The sequence below is a fragment of the Lacerta agilis genome, chromosome 18, assembly GCF_009819535.1.
Source record: "Lacerta agilis isolate rLacAgi1 chromosome 18, rLacAgi1.pri, whole genome shotgun sequence".
NCBI classification, from domain to species: domain Eukaryota; kingdom Metazoa; phylum Chordata; class Lepidosauria; order Squamata; family Lacertidae; genus Lacerta; species Lacerta agilis.
Genome location: NC_046329.1, coordinates 6,712,251 through 6,730,352, shown reverse-complemented (window position 1 = coordinate 6,730,352; position 18,102 = coordinate 6,712,251). Strand labels below are relative to the sequence as shown.

At 52.0% G+C, this 18,102-nt stretch overlaps 2 protein-coding genes across 2 annotated transcripts in view; one reads left to right on the top strand and one right to left on the bottom strand.

The window, feature by feature from the left end:
• The window catches only part of FBN3 (fibrillin 3), a 127,274-nt gene extending 117,919 nt beyond the window's left edge, over positions 1 to 9,355 (top strand). Inside the window, exons 59-64 of the mRNA XM_033136571.1 lie at positions 1,763 to 1,879; positions 2,184 to 2,312; positions 4,866 to 4,985; positions 6,751 to 6,982; positions 8,146 to 8,317; positions 8,947 to 9,355. Of these exons, the coding sequence (XP_032992462.1) occupies positions 1,763 to 1,879; positions 2,184 to 2,312; positions 4,866 to 4,985; positions 6,751 to 6,982; positions 8,146 to 8,317; positions 8,947 to 9,321 (1,145 nt within the window). The 3' untranslated portion in view covers positions 9,322 to 9,355. The remainder of the gene's footprint in view (positions 1 to 1,762; positions 1,880 to 2,183; positions 2,313 to 4,865; positions 4,986 to 6,750; positions 6,983 to 8,145; positions 8,318 to 8,946) is intronic.
• Positions 9,356 to 17,244: 7,889 nt separating this feature from the next.
• CTXN1 (cortexin 1) lies at positions 17,245 to 17,544 on the bottom strand. The gene has a single exon (XM_033136706.1). The coding sequence runs from the start codon at positions 17,509 to 17,511 to the stop codon at positions 17,257 to 17,259; it is 255 nt and encodes an 84-aa protein (XP_032992597.1). The 5' UTR covers positions 17,512 to 17,544; the 3' UTR covers positions 17,245 to 17,256.
• Positions 17,545 to 18,102: the final 558 nt, after the last annotated feature.

Genomic DNA, 18,102 nt, shown 5'->3' with positions numbered 1-18,102 from the left:
AGGAGAGGGGAGAAGAGAGGAGGCCGAAGGAACCCTCCACAAGGGAGGCTGTTCAAAAAGGGGTGAGGGGCTGCCAGCTCTGCAGGCAAAGGGGGACATAACTGGACTCCTGAGCCCCACAGGGCTGCCGCAGACAACACTGGCCTCTGTCCCTCTTTCCTCTCCTCCCTCCTCTGATGCCCTCTGGCGTCTCTTCCTCCCAAAGGCTGGCACGGCTGTTTGCTGCAGCAGCCTTGGCTGCAAGCTCTCCAGGCGAATGGTGCCTCTGGGGTTGGCCAGAGGGTGCTGGGTGCCAGGGGCTGAGGCGGCCTTGGAATAAGCAAGCAAGCAAGCGGGCGAGGGAGCCAAGCCAGCCAGTCTGCCAGCCCTTGCTGTTGCGAATGGGCAGACAAGTCTCAGGCCTCTGTGGGGCAGTGTGAGGAGACACCTCTCTGTGGGGCAGTTCTATGATTCGATGTGTTCTCAGATGCCCGTAACAAAACTATGCCAAGCTGGCTGAATGGTAGCAGTCTTCTCAATGGTTGGACTCTCTCGGATACAACTTGTCAGTTTGCCCATTAGTATTATGCCCCCGAGTTGTGAGATCCCGACCTTAAACAGGTCTGCGTTTCGAGTCTTCCAACACCTTGCCGTAGTAACTAATGCGGTTGCCGGGTGACTAATGTGGGAAAGTTGTTGCTCGTCTATTCTTGATTTAGATGATGTTTAGGGGGAAAGTTGACCCAGGAGGGGCTTTGCAGTCCCTGCAATTGGGCCTGCAAATCTCCCTCTGCCCGCAGATCAGCTTTGCAAGAATGAGCAGAATGAGCTGGCCAGGGGGTGCTGGGTGCCAGGAGCTGAATCGGCCTCGGAGTAAGCAAGCAAGCGGGCAAGGGAGGCCAGCCAGCCAGTCCTCCTGCCCTTGTTATTGGGAATGGGCAGACAATCTGTGGGGCAGTGCGAGGAGGTGCCTCTCTTTTGGGCAGGTGGGGCAGGTCAGGGACCAGGGGCAGCACCAACGGCTGCCCAGGGGACTCCCAAAGAGAGGGGAGAGGAGGCTGGGAAAACACTCTACAAGGGAGGGTGTTCGAAAAGGGGTGAGGGGCTGCTAGCTCTGCATACAAGGGGGGGACGTAACTGGGTTCCTGAGCCCCACAGGGGTGCCGCAGAAAGAAGGTAGTTGGTCAAGGGAGCCGTGGACTCAAAAAGGTTGAAAACCTCCGGATTAAAGGGTATCATCCATTCATCAACGGGGCTGGCGCTGTGGGTTAAACCACAGAGCCTAGGGCTTGCCGATCAGAAGGTTGGCGGTTCGAATCCCCGCAATGACGGGGTGAGCTCCCGTTGCTGGGTCCCTGCTCCTGCCAACCTAGCAGTCCGAAAGCACGTCAAAGTGCAAGTAGATAAATTGGTACCGCTCCGGCGGGAAGGTCAACGGCATTTCCATGCGCTGCTCTGGTTTGCCAGAAGCGGCTTAGTCATGCTGGTCACATGACCCGGAAGCTGGACGCCGGCTCCCTCGGCCAGTAAAGCGAGATGAGCGCCGCAACCCCAGAATCGTCCGCGACTGGACCTAACGGTCAGGGGTCCCTTTACCTTTACCATTCATCAATATCAGTCTCTTGGCCACTGTTAAGGAGTCCTCATGGTCCTTTCCCCAGTCTTGAGAGACACGGAAGTTGACAGATTTGTCCCTCGCTAGTCTCGCCTCAACCCAACCTCTGTAGGGTCAGGGCGATATCACCAGAGAAGGTAACTCGGCTTGTTTTCTTTACGGATCCAGACCTCGACGAGTGCTCCACGAAGCAGCACAACTGCCAGTTCCTCTGCGTCAACGTTATCGGGGGCTTCAACTGCAAGTGCCCCCCTGGTTTCACCCAGCACCATTCTTCCTGCATCGGTGAGTTCCCCTGGTGCTACCCCAAAGACAAGGGCGAACCTTTCCTGGGACGCCAGTTCACAAAGAACATTGGAGGGGGCGGGGAGTGTTCATGTATTTATTAATCCTTGGGTTGTATTCAGCGAAAGTCCTGCTTAGTGTAGATCTATTGAAAGTAGCCAGTCTATGTTAGTCGTGTTAATTAACTCAAATGGGTCTACTCTTAATTGTGCTTGTGCCTGCTATAGATGGGGCTAACACGTGCATTTTTGTCGCTGTTCACGAGATCTCTCTGCTTTGCCGCCCCCCCTTTCTCCTCCCGCAGATAACAACGAGTGCACAGCTCAGCCCACCTTGTGCGGGGTCAAAGGGCAATGCCAAAATACCCCTGGGAGCTACAACTGCGAGTGTCAAAAAGGGTTTGCCCTCGACACCTCTGGAAGCAGTTGCGAAGGTATGTGTGGACACAGCGGATGGGGTAACGCAAGGTAAATTGGTACCCGGGGGCAAAAAAAAATTTGTCCTCTCCCCAGAGGCATAGGGGGGTCAGGTGGTACCCGGTGCGGAAAATTTCTTGTCACCCCCCCCATTGATTCCCCCCCCAAAAATGGTTTTACGTTATTTCATATTTTCTTACAAAGGAATAATATCAAGTAATAATAATAATAAACTTTTATTTATATCCCGCCCTCCCCGGCCGAAGTCGGGCTCAGGGTGGCTAACATCAGATACATAACATTGGTATAAAACCAAACAACAATTAAATTACCTCCTAAAAACATCTCAAAAGAAAATTAAAAACTAATTAGATGGCTTTCCACAGGGTTAGGGTTGGGAACTGTAAGTGCTCCCACTGAACTGAAATTTCAGCCTTTATGACATAGGAAAACAGCCAAGTGAACAGCTATTTCGGTGGAGGAGGGTCAAGATATTAACCGATATGCATGAAATTTCATGTATAGCTATATAATCCCTAGTATAGTAAGATAAGACCTTCGGAGCAGGCATTTAAAAAAAAAAAATCAAAAAAATTTTTCCAAAAAAAATTGTTCCTTGATAATTTGTCCCCCCCTCCATTATGGAAACCAGGGCGGCCCGCCCCCCCCTTGCTACATCCCCGGGGAAACGGATGTCTAAAATCCCATGGCAATAACACACAAAGCGAGACCGTTTCCCCCATGCTAAGCCAACCCAAACTCCAGGGAAAACAGAGAATTCCATGCTAGAGATCATGAGAAAAGGAGTTGGAACTACAACAGCCGATATTTTGTGCAAAACTACGGTGAACACACATGTGGCTGTGGCTGTTTCCCCCCCAGTATCACTTTTATTCTCCAAAAACGTTTCAAAGTGTTTATCATCATATACATTAAAAAAAACAACACCCAGAGTTTCTCCTTGACTTCCAACCCCTCCTTTCCTGATGTTTGGGGTCCCCCCTCCTTTTTATTTGCTGTTTCATATTGGGGTTCCCCAAAATAGGGGGAATCTTATACACGAGGGAGTCTTATACTCAGGAAAATACGGCGATTTCTCGTGGTTTTCCAATCATCTCGTTTCAAAAACCAGACCTTTGAACAGAGGTGGAGACGCCATTCTGGTGCTCTCAGAAAAGGTATCGAAACGCAGAGGAAGCGTAGATCAGAATAATCTGGCGCCTTGTTGCGTGAGGCTGCCAGGCCACCGAAAATTGCACAAGCTGACTTTGCGATCAAATCGCACCTGAAAACACAGGCAGGCTGGAAGTCGCCAGAGACATTCTCCCTCTGTCATAATGCAGGTGAAACTCGAAAAATTAGAATATTGTGGAAAAGTCCATTTATGTAAGCAATTGTTTTCATTAGCTACTGGAGTTTAATATATGAGATAGACTCATGGCATGCAAAGCGAGATATGTCAAGCCTTTGTTTGTTATAATTGTGACAATTATGGCGTGCAGCTGATGAAAACCCCAAAGTTGAAATTGTTAATTTGGGGTTCTCATCAGCTGCACGCCATAATCATCACAATTATAACAAATAAAGGCTTGACACATATCTCGCTTTGCATGTCATGAGTCCATCTCATATATTAGTTTCACCTTTTAAGTTGAATTACTGAAAGAAATGAACCTTTCCACGATACTCTAATTTTTCGAGTTTCACGTGTACTAGAACCAGGGACCATCCAGTGGAGCTGGAAATTCTGGTCAAAAGGGTATGTGACAAAGTTAAATATTATTGGGAAGCAATTTATAATGAATTAAAGAAAATATTTAAATATACATTTCCGAAAAAAAACGGAAGCCTTCCTGATTGGTTTAGTTGGGGAAGAGATTGAAAAAGAGACCAAAAGATTTTTTCTATACGCCACCACAGCAGCAAGGATATTACTGGCACAAAATTGGAAACTAAAAGATCTACCAACGGTTGAGGATTGGAGAAGAAAATTATTGGAATATTCAGAATTGGCGAGATTAACGTGAAAGATAAGAAACCAAAGAGATCAAAAGTTTCAATTGGAATGGAGTAAATTTTTGGATTATATGAAAGATTGTAAGAATTTGTAAGCACTTACAGGTATGATGGAATTCTTGCAGCATGACAAAAATGTAAAGATAGATAATGACAACAGTAAGATGACAAAACACGTGAGAAATAAGGGAAAGCGAGCGAATGATGAAAAATTAGAAAACCAGAGAAGAGAAGGAAGGAAGTCAGGAAACTCGGCGGAGTTTGTGTAATATTGTAAAATCATATTTGATGGATATGTATTTATTTTGTTTGTTGATGAAAAATAAAAATATATAAAAGGAAATTCTGGTCAAAAGGGGGGTTGGCGAGTAGTCCTCATCCCTTCCTGTTGCGGTGAGTTCCACATGTGCTGTGTGACTTCTTCCTCAATGGCTGGAATATTCCACCAACCAGCCACCCCAGTGGTTGTTTCAAAGCGACCACTACAGGCCTATGAGTCTATGATTTCCCCCCCACCTAAAACATGATCTCCCCCTTCCCTCCTCGGAGCGCAGATGTCGACGAATGTGACGGCAACCACCGGTGCCAACATGGGTGCCAGAACGTCCTGGGGGGGTACCGCTGCGGCTGCCCCCAGGGTTACGTCCAGCATTATCAGTGGAATCAGTGTGTAGGTAAGTGAACCACTTGGGGGCTGGGTGGAAAGGGACGTTAAGGGTGGTTAAACACACCTTGAAAAGCCCTAAATTCTCACTCGGCACTGCAGACCTGAAGGGGCGTCTCCACCCCCATCGTTCAGCCTGGACATGGAGGTCCAGCTCTGAGGGTCTTCTGGCAGTTTCCCCCATTGCAAGAAACAAAGTTACAGGGAACCAGGCAGAGGGCCTTCTCAGTGGTGGCGCCCGCCCTGCAGAACGCCCTCCCTTCAGAAGTCAAGGAGATAAAGAACTACACAACTTTTAGAAGACATCTGAAGTCAGCCCTGTATAGGGAAGTTTTTAAAGTTTGATGTTTTAAGGTGTTTTAATATGTGTTGGGAGCAACCCAGAGTGGCTGGGGCAATCCAATCAGATGGGCAGGGTACTACTACTACTACTACTACTACTAATAATAATAATAATAATAATAAACATCATCATAATAGTTGTTTTGGTGCTTGTTTTTATTTTGTTTAAAAATAAAATTATTATTATTATTATTATTACTTATTTTCCAGCATAAATTTGGAATATTTTTAGGCATTTTTGCTAGTTCAAGAGGTGTTACGTACCACCTAAATATCATTTTCATCTAGCTCTTTTTCAAAGTGTAAAGGGACCCCTGACAGTTAAGTCCAGTCGTGTCCGACTCTGGGGTTGCGGCGCTCATCTCACTTTACTGGCCGAGGGAGCCGGCGTACAGCTTCCGGGTCATGTGGCCAGCATGACTAAGCCGCTTCTGGTGAACCAGAGCAGCACATGGAAACGCCGTTTACCTTCCCGCCGGAGCGGTACCTATTTATCTACTTGCACTTTGTGCTTTTGAACTGCTAGGTGGGCAGGAGCAGGGACCGAGCAACGGGAGCTCACCCCGTCATTGCGGGGATTCTAACCGCCGACCTTCTGATCGGCAAGCCCTAGGCTCTGTGGTTTAACCCACAGCACCACCTGCGAGTAGAAGGAAAGGAGGAGCTTTTTCCTGCCTCTCCACTTCCAGCTACTCTCTGAAGACCGGAGAAGAGACCCTCTTAAGAATATTACGGGGGGGGGGCCAGGGGAAGGACTAAACTACGTGAAAACATGAACAAAATATTTTAGCTGCAGTTTATTCGTTTTCAGCTTTGTATCCATGCCTAGACATTCCGTTGTCGCACCCGCAACTGAGGTGCAGGGACCGAGCAACGGGAGCTCAGCCCGTCATTGCGGGGATTCGAACCGCCGACCTTCTGATCGGCAAGCCCTAGGCTCTGTGGTTTAACCCACAGCGCCACCCGCATCCCTTCTTTCAGAGTATAACATGCAGTAAATGCCAAACCTTCCATAGTCTCTCCCATGCGGTAATCATCACCATCTTCATACCCCGCTGGGTGCCTTCCAGCATATACAAAAACATAATAAACCATGAAACATGAAAAAATTGTAGTATTATTATTATCATACAGCACCTGCTTGGTGTGCAGAAAGCAGGGCCTGCCCAACCGGTTTCGCCGCCTGAGGCAAAACGGGAAGGTGCCGCCCCTTCCGAAGCCTTGTGGCAGCAGCTTCCAGGTTCTGGCAAGGTTTCGTCCGTTAGCTGCCACTTCTCTGACGGCGCCCCTTGGATTCCAGCCCCAAAGGCAGGTGCCTCGGTCTGCCTGATGTGTGGGCCGGCCCTGCCAGAAGGTCCTGGGTCAAGGGGCTGGGACTCATCCATCCCCCCCCCTTTGTATAACCAGCCGTATAACCGCCCTTTCGTCCGCAGATGAGAACGAGTGCTCCAGCTCCGCGGCCTGCGGCTCGGCCTCCTGCTACAACACCCTGGGGAGCTTCAAATGCATCTGCCCGTCCGGCTTCGACTTCGACCAGGCCTTCGGGGGCTGCCAGGACGTGAACGAATGCGCCGCGGGCGGGAGCCCCTGCAGCTACGGTTGCTCCAACACAGAAGGCGGTTACCTGTGCGGGTGCCCAACTGGCTACTTCCGGGCAGGACAGGGGTAAGCTCAGCAACGCCGGCAGCCTCCGATCCGTGGAGCAAAACGATGGGACCTATTAAGCGGGAGTCTGTCCCTGTGGGTGGCGGCTGAGTTTGGCTTCAGTGGGAAAGCGCAGCCTGCCTTCTGCTGCCTTGCAACTTCGGTGTTTTCTATCCAAATATTTGCAGGCCTTTCTGAGGCGCCCCCCAGGGGGAACCCGGCTTACAAATTTCAGGGGAAGAGAAGCTGTTTAATGCGCAGTTTCTCAACTTGCCCTGTCAACTTGCCCTTACTTTAAATGGTGGGACCGCCTCGCTGTTCGGAAAAGCACAGTTGTGATTCGAGGACCCTACTCCCGCATGTCAGGAATAAAACACAATGACACATAAATTTTTGGTTAAAGGCCACAACTTTATTGGTTACAGCATGTGAGCGGTATTGGCTTAGGCATTGGGTTGAACAGACTATAGTTGACTCCCCCCGCAGAGCGTGGAGTCACTCAAGGGTTAACCGCCCATGAGGTGGAGCCTGTTGATACAAGATACAACTGGAAGCTCCACCCCCTGAAGTCACCGGAGGTTGTGCCATGCCCCCTAGCCACCAACAGGGCATCGGACAGGATCCACGACCGCCGGATTCCTTTACGGAATACCCAAAATTTAGGAGGGTTAGGCGATGGCCCGAACCTTGCCCTCCGATACCAAACTAAACCCAATGCCTAACCACCAATCTAACAGAGTTGTGACAATTTGCTACGAGGTAGGCGAAAAAGCAAGAGGCCGTGCCAATTTGCCACTTGGACAAAAACTCCTACCAGGCCCCTTGCACAAACAAGGCGACCAACTGCAGTCCATAGCAATGTCCCAACCAAAAAACAACCTAAGGGAGGGTGGGCGGGTGATCCGGCGGAGGAACGACGCAGAATGGCGGAGAGGAGCTGCCGCGGCTGCCCAGGTACAGCAAAACCCCGCCCCCACATCAGCCCTATTGGCTGACTGCTAGGGGTGCGGCGCGGCAGCGGGAAAGGTAAGGCGGGGGCAAAACGCCCCCCACCTCAATGCCGGAGCCGGCTCCCGCTCACAACCCCTCCCCTCGCTGAGGAGGAGAGGCTTTTGGAAAGACAGAAGCGAGTGCGAGACCCTGACAATCCCCTCTCTGTTGCTTGCTTGCTTTTCGAACTGCAGGCACTGTGTATCGGGGCTAGGGTTTGGCAAGGAGGCCTACCTCCCAGCGCCCCTGGAGGAGGAAGACGAGGAGAATCTGTTGTCGCCCGAAGCCTGTTACGAGTGCAAGATCAACGGCTACCCCAAGAGAGGGCGTCACCGGCGGAGCGTCAACGGCACCAACAAGCACCAGGTATTTGGGGGGAGGGGGAGGTGGCAGGTGGAGGGAGAGAGATGGGACACCTCGTAGCCGAGCAGAGATGCTCTTGGGACTGGCCTTCCCAAATTCGCCTGCTCTCGCTTCCAAAGTGGAATTGGCCCCCGAAGAATATTGCAGATACAGCAGTACTGTGGTACCTCTGGGCGCATTCCGGAGCCCCGTTCACATCACGAGCAACACGTAACATGAAGCGACAAATCTGCGCATGCTCGCCGCACGATTCAGTGCTTCTGCGCGCGACAGTTGTAGTTTGAATCCATTGCCCCGTGTCCGCTTCTCTGGAGCAGCAGAAAACAACCTTTCTCCCTCCTCTATATGACATCCTTTTAGATATTTGAACATGGCTATCATGTCACCCCTTAACCTTCTTTTCTCGAGGAAACCGCATCTAAAATTCATAAGTCAAATAAACCGCATCTAAAATGCCAATGGATTTCCATTCGGATGTCGAAAAATTCATTGGCGTGCGGCCACTTTTTCCGTTCGTAAGTCGACAAATTCGGATGTCGAGTATTTCATAAGTCGAGGGACCACTGTATATAAAAAAGGAATAAATAGCCCCTCCCTGGTCCACCTCTGACCTCTCTTCCCCTCCTGTACAGAAACCGGGCGTCAGCTTGGCTAGCATCGACGTGGCCTCGCCGGTGGTGGTGGCTCTCAACCTCTCCAGCCTGGGCCACAAGGAGCACATCCTGGAGCTGCTGCCGGCTGTGGCGCCGCTGGAGAACCATGTCCGATACGTCATCGCCCAGGGGAACGAGGCGGGCCACTTCCACATCCACCAGCAAGACGGCCTCAGCTTCCTACACCTGGCACACAAGCGGGCATCCCCCGGCACCTACCAGCTGGAGATCGTCAGCGTCCCGCTCTACCGCAAGCGCGAACTGCAGCAGCTGGAAGCCCTGAAGGATCACGACTACCTTGCCGGGGAGCTGGGCGAGGCCCTCAAAATGAGGTTGCAGCTGCGCCTCTTTTAACCCTGCTCCCGCCCCCCGAGAGACACCAACGAAGCCAAGGGCTCAGGCTGCGCACCACCAACGACACACCCCGGGAGAACCCGCACCTCTCCCTCCCCCCTTGCGCCGGTACACCACACACCCCCTTGCTGCCGTGGTGGAAGGGCTTCAGAGCAGCCCTAGATCTGGACCACAACGAATCCCGTTCTCCAAAACCCAAACATTTTTCAGAGGGCTGTTCTCGCGCCTGCCGCCACCTCCTGCCCCACGGAAGGCGGCCTCCGCCCTGCGGCCTCTGGGGAACGGCAGCGATACGGACCCTGCATGCGAGGAAGGCCCCCCTCCCCGCTCGCCTTGGGTCCCCCCTTGTTTCACCCCTCATCTTGGCACCCCAGTGGCCTCCCTCCTACTCCTCTGCGAGCACTGAGGACTTATTCACGTCCCTTCACGTCGGAAGGGACGGGCAGCTTCCGGTCTCCACTGTGCGTCCGGTCCGATGTTACACTGGACTCCTGGGTTTTGTGTGCGGGTACTTCGCCTGTCGGCAACGGTTGGGGGATAGGCAGCCAGGCCAACCTCTGCAGGGCCCTCCGAAGTGCACTAGAGTTACTTGGACAGCATTGAAGCGCATTGCGCCGCTTTGGGGGACCAAAGCAAAGAAGCAGAGCTGTCGCATTTCATTGCATCTTGGAGTCGCGTACCCGGGCGAGGGCCGGTTGTTGAGAGCCAGTCTAGCTTCTCTCCTTCCCTCGGCACTGCATATTGCCTGCTTTAAACCTAACTGGGCCCAAAGCAGCAGCTCTTAAGCGTTAGATGCATGATCTGTGTCACCCCTGCCTGCAGAGCTGGCATGCGCTGGAGTTAATTGAGGTGGCAAACAGGGGGCCAACGGGGTGGCAGTTGCTCTTGCGTGGTAGGGACAAGTTTGAAAATGCGACACACATCGTGAGCGAGAGTCACACCAGGCCCCTAAATTGAGGGAGTTTAAGACGCCTCCATCTGTTTCCTCAACGCAGAGAGCGCTAGATGTCACACAGCAGAGAGAAGTTAACATCTGTCTGCTCCCCAGCTTCGATGGGGTTGGGTAGAAGTTATCAGGGATCTGTCGAAATCCAGGTGGGTGGAAAAAAATCGTATAGCTGTTGTGTCCTGGGTGGAAACAAGGGAGCAGACTTCATAGATCCTAAGTTGGAAGGGGCTCCGGGGATCATCTAGGCCAGGCATGGCCAAACTTGGCCCTCCAGCTGTTTCGGGACTACAACTCCCATCATCCCTGACCATTGGTCCTGTTAGCTAGGGATGATGGGAGTTGTAGTCCCAAAACAGCTGGAGGGCCAAGTTTGGCCACGCCTGATCTAGGCCAATGCAGGAATATGCAGCGGGGAATATCCATGCGGGGATCGAACCTGCAACATTGGCGTTATTAGCACCAGGGTCCAACCAACTGAGCCAGACAACGCTTTGAGCAGGGGCAGGCACCGAACCCCACTGATGCCCTCATCAGGAGCATTCCTGGGCATCCAGAAACCATTTACAAATATATATATATCTTTGCATTTAGACAGGATCTCAGTTTAACCTTTGAAGTAGGTTGGCATTATTGTACTCCCCTGTGGTTGAGGTGAAACGTGAATGAGGCCCCATGGCAAGTCAAAGAATCCTAGAATTGTAAGAGTTGGAAGGGGACCCTCAGGGTCATCTAGTCCAACCCCCTGCAATGCGGGAACCTTTTGCCCAAGGTAGGACTCGAACCCACGACCCTGAGATGAAGAGCCTCGTGCTCTGCCAACTTGGCTATCCCAGGCTATAGCAATCTCTCGCACGGGGCTTAAATCTTATTTTGTGGCTCTGGTCGCGCTCGCACTTAAAACACACAGAGCGAATCCTAGGAACCGTAGTCAGTTGAGGGTGCTGGGAATTGCGGCTCTGTGAGGGGTGAAAACTACAGTTCCCAGGATTCTCGGAAGTGCGCTTTTGAGTGTGCTTCGAGCGCATGGCGCAAATGTGACCTCTCTGCTGCTGCTGCTGCGGTCAGCGTCCGATTGCCAACGAGAAAGAATATGGGGGAATAACGGGAACCGTTTCGGGTGGGTTCGACAGAAGCTGCGGTTAGCTAAAACAGCCGCACCTCTTGCACCACAGTTCGAAACATCGACGGGGCACCAGGATTCAAAGAAGCTGACCTGAACCCTTCCGTGTGATCGCGCCTCTTTAAGGCTTACCCGATGAGAAACTAGCAAGAGGGACCTAATATAAGGAAGGAGGGTCTCACAGACACTCCCTGTCTTGTGGTGTGCCCCATCTGAGCAAACAGGGGGGCTGCTCTGCCAACCTCCGTCCGCCCCCCCCCAGCCAGCCTCAACTTGCCTGCCTCCTTGCTGCCAGTCAGGTCTTGGCTCCACCTCTCATGGGCTCTGCCTCTTGCCTCTGGCGCCACCTAGTGCCGGCCTCCCTCCCTGCGGCCCAGCTGCTGGCCGCCTGCTTCAGAGCAGGGTTACTGCATTTGTAGCAGGAAACGTGGCTCCATGGGGGGTCAGGAGACCCCCCACCCCACCTGCAAGACCTCTGCCCCCACCCCAGCCCTTTACATGCTTGTGCCCGACACAGACCCCCCCCCTGGGTGGAGACCGACAAACTCAGGCGTTACCCGGAAGTGCCAAAGGGCACCATCTTCTCATGCAGCTATATTTTTAATTGGGAGGGGGGGTTGGATTCCTCCTCCTCCTCTTCCTCTACCAGCAAGAATTTCCCTCCGATGCCTCAGAAACCTCAGTGTGCCTCAGCGGAATAATGGGTGAAAACAACGGCTGCCACACAGCGATGGCAGGGGGCACGCAAATGCAAATTTATTCGTTCGTTTCCTTTCACGTCAGTCTGCGTGGATTTGGGGGGTGCGGGAGCAAAGTTGAGAAACACCTGCTTTCCCTTTTTTTGCGGGAAATTCCCTCATTCCAGCGCCGTTTCCCGTTGCAAAAGAAAGCTGACAGCTATGGCCGTTTCCCAATGCCAAAAAAAAGGAAGGTTGACAGCTCTGTAGGTTTTGACATGGCAATACCGAAGTTATTTTAATTTGTTGCCGCGAAAACCAGACCTGAAACAGCGGCCGTTCTCAGCTTCGGAGTTCCAGGGGTGAAATCTTGCTCAGGTTCTCTTCCCCCCCCCCCATTTGTGTGTACCCTCTGACGGCTTGACACAGCTCCCTCTTCAATTGTCACCTCTCCCTTCCTTCCTTTAGCTCTCCTTAAGGTCCGCACAGGCCTAGGGATGTGGGGTAGGGGGAGGGATTTCAACCCCGTTTGCATCTTAACGAGCGCCGATAACGTGGACCGAGACAGGGTCAATCCTTTGAAATGACCCACGCTTCTCCCGAATTTTGCAACTGTTCTCCAGACAAATCGTACGTGCGAATATGCACCTGATTAGGCGGAAACAGCCAAACGAACAAACAAACAGACCCACTTCACATTAAGCGGAAGCGCTTTCGAAAACGGGCCTGTTAAATCGAAAGCTAGGTGCGTCCGGAGAAATCCGCACCGAAATGCTGGAGAAGTTTCACGAGGGGGCTTTTTTTAAAAATAAAAAAAGAAGAAGACGAAAGTTGCAAATGGCTACAGAAATGTGGAGAACTGAATTTAAGATTGGGGGAAGAGAGAGAGCGGGGAACTGAAACTGATCCCTGTTAAGCTGGGGCATTACTGGAGGGGCGAAACCGCTAGGAGGAGGTTGGGAAGGTGGAGTGGCCGGTCCCGTTCCCTCTCTGGATCCTTCCCATTCCTCCCCCCCCCTCCTTGTTATCGTTTTAAAAATATGGGTGTCAGGAGGTGGACTTGGGCTCCTTTAAAACTTGAAACCCCTGGGACCTCCCCATCTCACCCCCCCCACTGCGACCCACAACAGGGTTGGGGAGGCGTCCCAAGTCAGACCTCTCAACACGACATCCTCTCCAATAACCAGGCCGTCTTTCCTGCCTCGTTTTGTTTCTCGTACTTGTTTTTGGGTTTTGCCAAATGGTGCTTTCTTTCCCCCCCCCCTCCCGATTCTTATTAATATTATTGTTATTATTATGGATGATGATGATGATGATAATCCATTAGCCAAGAGGCCCGCGTTTGCGTGTGCAGAGCTGAGAGTTGTGGTCCTTATCTCCTTCGCACCACGACCGTGACTTTCCTTCCGTGTACCGGCGGCCCGTTCGCGGAGGGGGAGCGTTGGGGGGGAGGTCGGCCACACACGGCACTGAGGCCGAGACCCGGCCGGCGTGGGGGGCCCCCGACCTTTTCATTTTGTATCATGAGCGACGGCAGCAATAAAGTTATTTTGGGTTAAAGTTCTGTGGCACTCTCCTTGTTTCCCAAATGCTTGGACTTGCCATCTCTAAATTGGGCTCTCAAGACAGGGAGGGGGGGTCCATGCTCTTGGTTCTCCAGAAGCGGCTTAGTCCTGCTGGCCACATGACCCGGAAGCTGTACGCCGGATCCCTCGGCCAGTGAAGCGAGATGAGTGCCGCAACCCCAGAGTCGTCCTCGACTGGACCTAGAATTATAGAATCCTAGAGTTGGAAGAGACCCCAAGGGCCATCCAGTCCAACCCCCTGCCAAGCAGGAAACACCATCAAAGCATTCCTGACAGGTGGCTGTCAAGCCTCCGCTTAAAGACCTCCAAAGAAGGAGACTCCACCACACTCCTTGGCAGCAAATCCCACTGTCCAACAGCTCTCACTGTCAGGAAGTTCTTCCTAATGTTTAGGTGGAATCTTCTTTCTTGTAGTTTGAATCCATTGCCCCGTGTCCGCTTCTCTGGAGCAGCAGAAAACAACCTTTCTCACTCCTCTACATGAGATCCTTTTATATATTTGAACACGGCTATCATATCCCCCCTTAACCTTCTCTTCTCCAGGCTAAACATACCCAGCTCCCTAATGGTCAGGGGTCCCTTTACCTTTACAGAAGGGCAGGAGTAAAATATCTCAGCAATGGCAGGGTATGGGGAGATTAAAGAGGAGGAGACAGGCAGTTTTAGCAACAAAAGGCAGCTTTATTCCATGGCGAAAGAGTTGCTGGTTCCCTTCTTACAGAAAGTGTTCCCTGTCCCCAACACACAGCACAGAAGAGGCCCAAACTCTGCCTTGAAGGCGAACTGTGGCCTGCACAATTCTTTCCAGAGCCCCCCGGGAAGGGGCATTTGCAGGATACCAACCTCCTTCCCTTCCACAGCCCTGGCCCAGTTTTCTGCCACCAACGAAGGAGGAATCTACTCCCTAACCATCCCTATGACTCCTGTCCCTTCCCCCCCCCCAAAAAAATTTCAATTTTTATTTTGGTTTCACCGTTTCTTAAACTAATGAACCTCAAATTTAATACCCATTTAAACGTTGACCTTTCTTCCACGGCGTTTCCATTTCCCCCTTCCACACCGCATTGTACTTTCGTTTATTCCGCAATTCCGTCGATACAATTATAATCGCATTTCTTCCGCTGCTCGTATTTTAATCCTGTCCGCGATTCCATTTAACACAGGGTGTTTTTTTCCCCCAAACAAGGGTCCCATTCTTCAGTATAAAATTCACCTCTCGGCCTCTTCTTTTTCTATCACTTTTGCCATTTCCGATACAGCCGTACCCCGGAAGCCGAATGGAAGCCCGACTTCCAAAACGTTCAGAAACCAAAGCGCTGCTTCCGATTGGCTGCAGGAAGCTCCTGCAGCCAATCGGGAGCCGCGCCGGACGTTCGGGTTCCAAAGAACGTTCGCAAACCGGAACACTCACTTCCGGGTTTGTGGCGTTCGGGAGCCAAAACGTCCGAGTACCAAGGTTTGGGCTGCCTGGACACCCAAGAGAATCACACATGACATACCAGGGTCAACGCAAAAGGAAGATGGTTGGGACAAGAGTTACGGGTGGAGGAGAAAGGTGGAGACAGGGGCTGCCTCACAGCACAATCAGGAGACTGAGACATTCCTACATTCGGGCACAAGCTAGGATTTTGTTTTATTTGGAGAGCCAGAACCAAATGAATTCCTTTTCTCCACTCTCTGAATTCGGTCTTCTGAATATCGCTTTAGCAGAGACATACATACAAGAAGTGGCATTATACCAGAACAGACCATTCATCCGTCAAGAAACACCGGGGGCAGCCGGCAAGGCGGGTTCCGGATGTGGCTGCACTACAACTCCCAGCAGCCAGCCAATGGTCAAGGGGGATGGGAGTTGTAGTCCATCCAGGTCTGGAGGGCCACAAATCCTCCATCATTTTGGACTCTCAGTTGTCCATGGAGGCGCAGGTCAATTCTGTATCCAGGGCAGCTGTCTCCCAGCTCCATCTGATATGCAGGGTGAGACCCTCCCTGCCCGCAGACTGTCTGGCCAGAGTGGTGCATGCTCTGGTTATCTCCCGCTTGGACTACTGCCATGCGCTCTACGTGGGGCAACCTTTGAAGGTGACCCGGAAACTGCAGCTAATCCAGAATGCGGCAGCTAGACTGGGGACTGGGAGCGGCCTCCAAGACCATATAACACCGGTCCTGAAAGACCTCCATTGGCTCCCAGTAAGTTTCCGAGCACAATTCAAAGTGTTGGTGCTGAGCTTTAAATCCCTAAACGGCCGCGGCCCAGTATCCCTGAAGGAGCGTCTCCACCCTCATCATTCAGCCCGGACACTGAGGTCCAGCTCCGAGGGCCTTCTGGCGGTTGCCTCCCTGCGAAAAGTGAGGTTACAGGGAACCAGGCAGAGGGCCTTCTCGGTAGTGGCGCCCTCCCATCAGATGTCAAGGAAATAAACAACTCTCTGACTTTTAGAAGACATCTGAAGGCAGCCCTGTTTAGGGAAGTTTATAATGTTTGATGTTTTATTGTGTTTTCAATATTCTGTTGGGAGCCTCCAAGCGTGGCTGGGGAGGCCCGGCCAGATGGGTGGGGTATAAGTAATTGTTAATAATAATGTTTGCTGACCCCTGTGCTATGGCCTAGTGGATCCCACCCCCCAGAGATCTAGCTGACCCATATTTTCCTCTCTAGCTCTCAACAGCTATAATCATCACAATTATATCTCACTTTGCATGTCATGAGTCCATCTCATATATTAAACTCCAGTAGCTCCTTTAGGGGTTGTTTTTTCAAAGTCTGGAACGGATTAATCCGTTTTGCATTGCTTTTTATGGAAAAGCGCGCCTTGGTTTTGGAACGCTTTGGTTTTGGAACAGACTAAGTTTGAGAACCAGGGGACCACTGTGTTATTATTAATTATGATTATGGAATAGGAGATCCCCATTTCTATCAGAGAAATGTTAGAGAGTGTGGCTGTTCACACCAGATTGCCGGCAAGGATTGATTTGTTTCCAGTTTGACTGGAAGAATGACAGCTCTGTTCTTCCAATAAAACTTCCTTCAACGCCCTTCCTCTCTCGAGACCTCGGAGCTTTCCTCCGCCCCTCGCTGCTGAAACATGCCTTTGGCGCCACCCCGCGGCATTTCGCCACCCCCTTGCCCACCCCCCTACAACCCTACAACCCCCTACCCCCCACGGCACAAGACATTTCAGGTCACAGCAAAGGGGGAGCCTGCTTCTTCCCCCGTCCAGAGACACAGAAAACGCGCAAGCAGTTGGATCAGATCTAAGATTCCCAGCCTCTCTCGGGGGAAGCGGATTTCAAAGGAAAATCCGAACAGATTTCCACCGCCACCCTCCCCGATTTGGATCGGAGCGCTTTTCAGTTTGTCCCAAGACTGCGCGGTTTAGCACTCTTTTCACCTGCACCGAGAAGCTCGGCGGGTGCCGTGTTTGAAACCGTGGTTGCCTACGACATCGCGAAACGGAAAACCTCCCCCCTCCATCCCTTCCCCCCCCACACACACACAACTAAAAACCCCACCGCCCACCCGCATCCCTTGAGAACAGTGACTTCGCTTCCCCTGGAGATGCCAAGGGTTTGCCCCTTTTCGGACACCATGCCTCGCCCGAGCTATACCAGGGCGTAATCAAACTGGCCCCTCTCCAGCCCCTCCTTGTGGTCGGTCCAGGACGAAGCGGGCATCCGGCTGTAAGGGTCCAGGAGGATGCGGAAGCACCGGACCATCAGCATCACCAAGAACGCCAGCAGGAGGATGACGAAGGCAAAGACTGTCTTCTGTTCCGCGTCCATCGCGAAGGGGCTGGGGACGGGCTCCACTCGCCCCGGGGACAGGAGCTCGTAATCCAGCGTCGAGGCGTTTTCCATCGCAGCTGCACAGCGATAGCTCCTCGCCAGGGGTTGTTTTCAGGCAGCAAGCATCTTCCACGGTCGTGTGTGTGTGTGTGATTTCTTATTGGGGGAGGGGAGCTTGCTTTCCAGAGATCTACTCCACGGCGGTGCCGCGCCGCTGACCAAACACCCCAGTTACCTGCGGAAAGAAGAGTTGTAACTTGTGACCATCGGGAAAACTTCGGTGTGTGTTGTGTAGCTACCCGAGCTGCTTCAGCAGTGCCGTCATGTGGTACTATGATTTGTATATGTCATGTGAGTGTCTGAGAAGTGTGAGAAAGAAGGAGGAGAGGAGGAATGTTTTGATGGTGTTTCCTGCTTGGCAGGGGGTTGGACTGGATGGCCCTTGTGGTCTCTTCCAACTCTAGGATTCTAGGAGTTTGGATTTGATATCCCACTTTATCGCTACCCGAAAGAGCCTCAAAGCGGCTCACCTTCTCCTTTCCCTTCCTCCCCCACAACAAACACTCTGTGAGGTGAGTGGGGCTGAGAGACTTCAGAGAAGTGTGACTAGCCCAAGGTCACCCAGCAGCTGCATGTGGAGGAGCGGGGAAGCGAACGCGGTTC

What these genes read in the sequence shown, in the direction of transcription:
- CTXN1 (XM_033136706.1), bottom strand. Translation starts at nt 17,511, where the DNA reads ATGGAAAACGCCTCGACGCTGGATTACGAGCTCCTGTCCCCGGGGCGA.